At 40.8% G+C, this 7,821-nt stretch overlaps 1 protein-coding gene across 4 annotated transcripts; it reads left to right on the top strand.

Moving 5' to 3' along the window:
* Positions 1-2,766: 2,766 nt before the first annotated feature.
* LOC6498732 (meiosis regulator and mRNA stability factor 1) lies at positions 2,767-7,202 on the top strand. 4 transcript variants are annotated; one of them, XM_044716169.1, is made up of 7 exons: positions 2,767-3,631; positions 3,687-3,818; positions 3,874-5,667; positions 5,718-5,979; positions 6,040-6,107; positions 6,206-6,688; positions 6,746-7,202. In XM_044716169.1, exons 1-7 carry the CDS (start codon positions 2,966-2,968, stop codon positions 6,941-6,943), a joined length of 3,603 nt encoding a protein of 1,200 aa, XP_044572104.1. In that variant the 5' UTR covers positions 2,767-2,965; the 3' UTR covers positions 6,944-7,202. The 4 variants fall into 4 exon arrangements, with proteins under 4 accessions (XP_044572104.1, XP_001965864.4, XP_044572103.1 ...); XM_001965828.4 differs by having other exon boundaries at positions 6,743-7,202; XM_044716168.1 differs by having other exon boundaries at positions 6,203-6,688.
* Positions 7,203-7,821: the final 619 nt, after the last annotated feature.

Raw genomic sequence — 7,821 nt, 5'->3', positions numbered from 1 at the left:
TCCTGTCTGTCTGTCCTGTCTGTCTGTCCTGTCTGTCTGTCCTGTCTGTCTGTCCTGTCTGTCTGTCCTGTCTGTCTGTCCTGTCTGTCTGTCCTGTCTGTCTGTCCTGTCTGTCTGTCCTGTCTGTCTGTCCTGTCTGTCTGTCCTGTCTGTCTGTCCTGTCTGTCTGTCCTGTCTGTCTGTCCTGTCTGTCTGTCTGTCTGTCTGTCCTGTCTGTCTGTCCTGTCTGTCTGTCTGTCTGTCTGTCCTGTCTGTCCTGTCTGTCTGTCTGTCCTGTCTGTCTGTCCTGTCTGTCTGTCCTGTCTGTCTGTCCTGTCTGTCTGTCCTGTCTGTCTGTCCTGTCTGTCTGTCTGTCTGTCTGTCCTGTCTGTCCTGTCTGTCTGTCCTGTCTGTCTGTCCTGTCTGTCTGTCCTGTCTGTCTGTCCTGTCTGTCTGTCCTGTCTGTCTGTCCTGTCTGTCTGTCCTGTCTGTCTGTCCTGTCTGTCTGTCCTGTCTGTCTGTCCTGTCTGTCTGTCCTGTCTGTCTGTCCTGTCTGTCTGTCCTGTCTGTCTGTCCTGTCTGTCTGTCCTGTCTGTCTGTCCTGTCTGTCTGTCCTGTCTGTCTGTCCTGTCTGTCTGTCCTGTCTGTCTGTCCTGTCTGTCTGTCCTGTCTGTCTGTCCTGTCTGTCTGTCCTGTCTGTCTGTCCTGTCTGTCTGTCCTGTCTGTCTGTCCTGTCTGTCTGTCCTGTCTGTCTGTCCTGTCTGTCTGTCCTGTCTGTCTGTCCTGTCTGTCTGTCCTGTCTGTCTGTCCTGTCTGTCTGTCCTGTCTGTCTGTCCTGTCTGTCTGTCCTGTCTGTCTGTCCTGTCTGTCTGTCCTGTCTGTCTGTCCTGTCTGTCTGTCCTGTCTGTCTGTCCTGTCTGTCTGTCCTGTCTGTCTGTCCTGTCTGTCTGTCCTGTCTGTCTGTCCTGTCTGTCTGTCCTGTCTGTCTGTCCTGTCTGTCTGTCCTGTCTGTCTGTCCTGTCTGTCTGTCCTGTCTGTCTGTCCTGTCTGTCTGTCCTGTCTGTCTGTCCTGTCTGTCTGTCCTGTCTGTCTGTCCTGTCTGTCTGTCCTGTCTGTCTGTCCTGTCTGTCTGTCCTGTCTGTCTGTCCTGTCTGTCTGTCCTGTCTGTCTGTCCTGTCTGTCTGTCCTGTCTGTCTGTCCTGTCTGTCTGTCCTGTCTGTCTGTCCTGTCTGTCTGTCCTGTCTGTCTGTCCTGTCTGTCTGTCCTGTCTGTCTGTCCTGTCTGTCTGTCCTGTCTGTCTGTCCTGTCTGTCTGTCCTGTCTGTCTGTCCTGTCTGTCTGTCCTGTCTGTCTGTCCTGTCTGTCTGTCCTGTCTGTCTGTCCTGTCTGTCTGTCCTGTCTGTCTGTCCTGTCTGTCTGTCCTGTCTGTCTGTCCTGTCTGTCTGTCCTGTCTGTCTGTCCTGTCTGTCTGTCCTGTCTGTCTGTCCTGTCTGTCTGTCCTGTCTGTCTGTCCTGTCTGTCTGTCCTGTCTGTCTGTCCTGTCTGTCTGTCCTGTCTGTCTGTCCTGTCTGTCTGTCCTGTCTGTCTGTCCTGTCTGTCTGTCCTGTCTGTCTGTCCTGTCTGTCTGTCCTGTCTGTCTGTCCTGTCTGTCTGTCCTGTCTGTCTGTCCTGTCTGTCTGTCCTGTCTGTCTGTCCTGTCTGTCTGTCCTGTCTGTCTGTCCTGTCTGTCTGTCCTGTCTGTCTGTCCTGTCTGTCTGTCCTGTCTGTCTGTCCTGTCTGTCTGTCCTGTCTGTCTGTCCTGTCTGTCTGTCCTGTCTGTCTGTCCTGTCTGTCTGTCCTGTCTGTCTGTCCTGTCTGTCTGTCCTGTCTGTCTGTCCTGTCTGTCTGTCCTGTCTGTCTGTCCTGTCTGTCTGTCCTGTCTGTCTGTCCTGTCTGTCTGTCCTGTCTGTCTGTCCTGTCTGTCTGTCCTGTCTGTCTGTCCTGTCTGTCTGTCCTGTCTGTCTGTCCTGTCTGTCTGTCCTGTCTGTCTGTCCTGTCTGTCTGTCCTCTCTGTCTGTCCCGTCTGTCTGTCCTGTCTGTCTGTCCTGTCTGTCTGACCTGTCTGTCCTGTCTTTTCTGTCTGTCTGTCCTGTCCTGTCTTTCTGTCCCGTTTGTCTGTCCTGTCTGTCTGTCTGTCTGTTTGTCCTGTCTGTCTGTCCTGTCTGTCTGTTTGTCTGTCTGTCCTGTCTGTCTGCCCTGTCTGTCTGTCCTGTCTGTCTGTCCTGTCTGTCTGTCCTGTCTGTCCTGTCCTGTCTGTCTGTCCTGTCTGTCTGTCCTGTCTGTCTGTCCTGTCTGTCTGTCCTATCTGTCTGTAATGTATATCTTTGGAAACTATGTGACCAATTCCAACATAGTTGACTAACACGAAAATGTTTGTTGCTCCTATTACTGTTGAGGCTGAATTTTTGGGTCCGCATGGAAGCGTCACTTTGGATTTTTGTTAACAGCTTCCGGTCACTTTGGGAATAGTGACCAATGTTCTTGAGTCACTTGAGTGATAATGTAGGCATTTTTTTTTTTTTTACATGCTTTGCCTACAAAAACCCTCAAATTTACGAAATATTCGAGATTTTCAGATTTTAATTATTAAAATAATATATAAAATAGTGGGTTACGTCATTGCAATTTATTAAACTTTTTTAGAACAAACAAATATGGAATTATCTTGTTACGCCTCACGTGCGTTGTGATGGAACCTACGTATATGATTTGTAGTTATAGTCACCATTAGCCTTTAATTTAAAAACCAAAAATATTTTTTTTTCAGTTGTCCTTGCTACAAAAATGAGAAATTACCCTCATCCGTTTACTCCCAAGAAAAATCACAAATTTATCAATCAACTTTAGTTGGGCGAAACTACATCAGCGAAAATACAAGTGTATATCATGGATCAGACATTCCATCAGGGATTTCTTTTCATAAAAGTAATAAATTGTCAAGTTATTCTATGCTACCGGGAATATTTCCTACTTATGGAGTGAAAACTGCAACATCTTCCATTTCCACTCAGCTATGCCAGTATGCTCACTCTCAAGGAATTGGTATTAGCTATTATAATAGCCTTTATATGCCTTACAACCAGAATCCCACCTGTGAGACTTCAGCAACGGCAGGAGCTCTGTTACATCGTCCGATGGTTAACGAATATCAGCAGCCGCTGCAGCAACAGGTCTACCACCAACCTTCTACAATGCACAAACAGGCTTCCAACATGTGTAGTTTACTTCAGCCTCTCAATCCGTTATCCCTCCCGTCATCAAGCAGGGGACTATTAAAAAGCTTGCCTACTTCAGAAGTAACTACTAACAGTTTCTTAATGCAAGACTTCACTAAAAGCAATATACCACAAAGCTGTGCAGAAAAAAACTGCCTAAAAAAATTTGATAGTCTAGTTGATTTTGATGAAGGACCATTAGTGAATGAAATGCACTGCCTTGCATCCATAAAAGACGTAAGAGATACAGTTACATTGCAGATTACTAATCTTGATTACTCGCTGGACGAGTCAAGCCTACGAAGTTTTCTTTTGAATCAACTAAAGCCTATTACTCCGGTATTATCCCTTGTTTTTGAAGGCAGTGCATATGCCAAAGTCACTGTTCCTGACCTTTATGTAAGTTAATTTTTTCTCAGTATTTTTAAACTCATTTTTACACTTACTATTTTAGTTTGCAAAGCAAGTTGTTTCCAATATGCATCGAAAAAAGATTGGTCATAAACGCATGCTGGTTAGTTACACACGTGACTCTTCGCTTACCGAAGTCAACACCTTGCGGTGCCAAGTAGCTGGTCTTCTAAAGGTAATTATTTAATAAAATTTCTGCATTTTTTTATATTTGAAATTGTCTTTTTTAGGATGTTCCATACTATACACTCCCCATGTATAAGTTTCGAGAGCTCTTTCAGTCGCGCTTTAAAACTTCGATAAGTGTGCTGGATTTGTACAAAATGTCTGATGTTTGCACGATTACTTCTGATAACAATGAGGATAAGTTTATCAGTTTGCAGCCCGATCTTTTGAATACTCTGGAAAACTCGCCTTTAATGGAGGAACTTCAACACAGTGTTCCATATTGTACGATGCACTTTAGGAGAGAACAGCACAAGGGTTGGGCGGAACAGGAAATCGAGCCCTTGCCAAATGTTTTCATGAGTATATCAGAAATACAAAACCTTATCTATCCACTGTTAAAGCTTCATACTGGTGACGTTCCGGTTGCTACTCTTCTTTACTGTATTGAAGAACAGTTACAAGTAAAGATATTAGCAAATGAAAGTGGAGTAAATCTTGAGCATTTGGTCTGTTGTGTCCAAGGGATTCAAATCCATTGCAATAATTTTGGGATAAAAATTCTTGGATGGTTGGAAATTAATAAAGATAGAGCTTTTCACTTAAGTTCTAATATTAGCAGTCTAAGTTCCGGAGATCGCTCTATTGGTTCAGCCGCAAGTGGTTTAAAACACTCTTTATCGGACCCACTTTATCAAATCTCACGTGAAGTTATTGAGTTAGTTAAGATGTCGCCAAAGTCCACAATGAAGTTTAACCGCTTTATTCCAGCTTATCACAATCATTTTGGCAAGCAATGCAGAGTTGCAGATTATGGCTACACAAAACTGATTGAGCTTTTTGAAGCTCTATCCTCTGTAGTGCAAATAATGGGAGACGGCGAAAATCGTCAAATTACGCTCACGCACCGAACCCAAACACGCAGATTTACATCAGATCTTTTGCGTGTTTTACGTGCCCATGGTAATAATTCCGTTCTTCTGTCTCAATTACCAGGAATTTTATCGCAATCACAAAATAAAAATTTTGATATTTCGGACTACGGTGTATGCAGCATTGTGGATATATTGGATGGTTTGGTAAATTCAAATATTGTAGTAGTAAACACTGTTCAGAATGGAAAGGACATTCTTATCTCAATGCCGAAACGAAAGCAAACAAGTAATGAATTAGAAAAAACTAGTGTGTTCGCTGGCGAAATAGTCGAACTCCTTCAAAACTCACTACAGTATTCAATATTATTTCAAAAGTTTGTTCGATCCTACCATTACCACTTCTCATATCAGTGTCGCCTCAGTGATTACGGCTTCCTTAAATTAACTGATCTCATGGATGCTATTCAGGGCTTGGTAGAGATGGAAATAGCATCCGATGAGGACAAAAAAATTTGTCTTTCTCCATATGTGGCTAGAAGGGTTTTTGCAGAGCAATGCGGTGACCTAATTAATAATGCCAAAAACATAAGAAATGCCGTAAAACTTGATCATGTTCTTAAGTTGCACAAAAAAAAGTTTGGTTACCAAATGCAAGCGCAGACATTAGGTGCTTCTGATATGATGGCGGCTGTTAAAATGTTACCGTACATTGAAGTAAAAAATATAGATCAAGCCATATGGCTAATATGTCGCAAAGATGATTTATCATTTCGAAATTTCTGTTATCGTGCATGTACGCATCTTATTCGATCAGAGTTATTGGATCAAGGACCTTATGCAGGCACTGAAGGAAATACACATTTTGATCAGTCCAACAAAAACTCAAAACACATTTCGAAGGATCAATTTATAAATGAGTTTAACAGCCAAAATAAATATCATCTCAACGATTCGATTTTGTCATCTATGAGTCATGCTATTGAGGTTAGTAAAATATAACTAATGTAAAGGTGTTTTATTTATTTTATTTATAGATTTATAAATACGCTGACAAGGAGTGTGTTCGTCTTACTGGCCTTTTGAGATTCTTGGTTTCTATAGTTCGCATTCTAGAGCATCGGCGAAGTATGCACCTGCATGAAATAAAGAAGAGTTTAAAATGCGGTCTTGGCGCTACTTTTGAATTTGGATTCCCTAATTTATACGAACTACTTTCCGCATATGAAGATCTCTTTACATTGGACTATGGAGCATCTCATGAAAGATGTAATGTTTCATTAAACGCTAATTGCGAGTGTTAGTAAGACAATTAAATAGTTCAAGACAGCCATCATAATGTGTCAATTATTTACACAGTGCGCCTTTGTACCCAGCTAAGATACCTGGACATGTTTGGCTCCATTAAATTTACAAACGCAAAGAAGGTATTTATACTTATAACAAGTTTTTTAACAATGTTGAAATCCACCTAAAAATCAAATTTATTGAGCAACTTTCTAACTATATTTCCCTTAACAAGCAGATCGACGAATTCGAATCCAATAAGAACAATTTTGCAAATAGTGTCATCGCGTTTCCTACTTCAGAAAATACTTCTTTGTCAATTACCAATTCATCACTAATCAGTAGTTTTGGATCAGGTCAAGGAAATTCCAGTTTCACCGACAGTATGGATATGAACGACAATTTTCTTAATTCTTCCCTTAAATTATTCAACAGTTCTTTTAACACATCTGGGGATTTAGACGCTAGTTTGGGAGCAGGTGATTTGACTAAGATAGTCCCAAATGTCCCAATGACAGAAAATTACTATGAACATTCTTTGCCCAAACTTTGGCGTCGACGTAAAGTCAGTTCCTACCCGCAACCCTTGCAACATATGAATACAAATATTTCGCAACAAAAACGAAAAGCTTCTAATGGCCTTTACGACCTCATGAGCTCTAGTAAACAATTGAAAGGATCATTTTATGGACCACCAAAACCAGATATTCCATCGGATGATGTAAAAAAAATTTTTTTTCGTTGCCCACATTTATAAAATACTTTTTTTTACCAGCAGAGACTTCCGTTTTGGATTGATCCGATATGGAGCAACAAAGCTGAGGAGCCAAATCCAATGAATATTGTCAATGTTCGACCTGAATTCAACTCCAAAAATACTTTCCCATTGCTATTATCTCCATATACAATTTCTAAGAATGAGAATATAAAACGAAAACTATTAGGCATGGATAATCACGATCGCAAAATAGCATAACAACAAAAAATTGCTAAGGTATCAAAACATCCTTCAAACATATTTATCCCTAGTAATATTTAATATTTGTATAAAAGCAATTAATGTATATCTGATTCGGTTTCGAACTAAAATTTTTTTACTTTTTATGTTTCAATACATGTGCTTATATTAATTTTATGTTGGTTGTCATACCGTTTTAATTTGTATAGAATTGTTGTTTCAAATTAATATTAATAAATGAATTAAAGAGAAAATAAAGATTATACTTAATTGCCGATCTGATTGTGTGTTAGCAGCTGACTTCTGCAGTTTTATTATTTCCATTATTTATTCTTATTTTATATTTTTTTGGGAATACTTATTCATGGTTTTGCCCATATGCGCCCAGCATTGTCTCATCGAGGAATTTTCACGGAGCCTTTATACATTTTGGGACCTGGATTGTTGGAGGCTCGGTCAAACAACAATACAGATTACAGATTTTTTTTCTTTTATTCGCAGCACCTTTTAAGCCCTGTATATATCCATGTACCTGCGAATCCCGTAATCGTGGTGTGATTCCCAAGCACAAGGATCCCAAGATACACTTTCACTTTAACTAATAAAAATGAAAAGCTTCTGAGAAAAAATTATCTCTTAGAAGTGTTGAATTCCGAATGATTTTTTAGTATTATTATACTATTCAAAAATCAAATTGATCAAATTCATTTATTAAAACAAAAAAATTGTCAAATTTTTTCATATATTGATATATGTAGGCCGTGTCATTGAGTTAATGACGCCGATCCAAATCCCGGGAGTTGCTCCAACACTCTGGACTGCACCGAAACAAGAAAATACGAGGTCTTGTATACCTTCTCCATAATGCCTCGTTTCCAATCTCGACGTGATATGGC

This window comes from Drosophila ananassae, chromosome 3R (genome assembly GCF_017639315.1).
Source record: "Drosophila ananassae strain 14024-0371.13 chromosome 3R, ASM1763931v2, whole genome shotgun sequence".
NCBI lineage: Eukaryota > Metazoa > Arthropoda > Insecta > Diptera > Drosophilidae > Drosophila > Drosophila ananassae.
Note: the sequence above shows the minus strand (reverse complement) of the source record. Positions and strands in the feature narration are given on the sequence as shown.

What these genes read in the sequence shown, in the direction of transcription:
- LOC6498732 (XM_044716167.1), top strand. Translation starts at nt 2,966, where the DNA reads ATGCTACCGGGAATATTTCCTACTTATGGAGTGAAAACTGCAACATCT. An exon ending in ATTAAACGCTAATTGCGAGT is followed by an intron (nt 5,980 to 6,039) that starts GTTAGTAAGACA and finishes TTATTTACACAG; the next exon opens with TGCGCCTTTGTACCCAGCTA. An exon ending in AATTTACAAACGCAAAGAAG is followed by an intron (nt 6,108 to 6,202) that starts GTATTTATACTT and finishes TCCCTTAACAAG; the next exon opens with CAGATCGACGAATTCGAATC.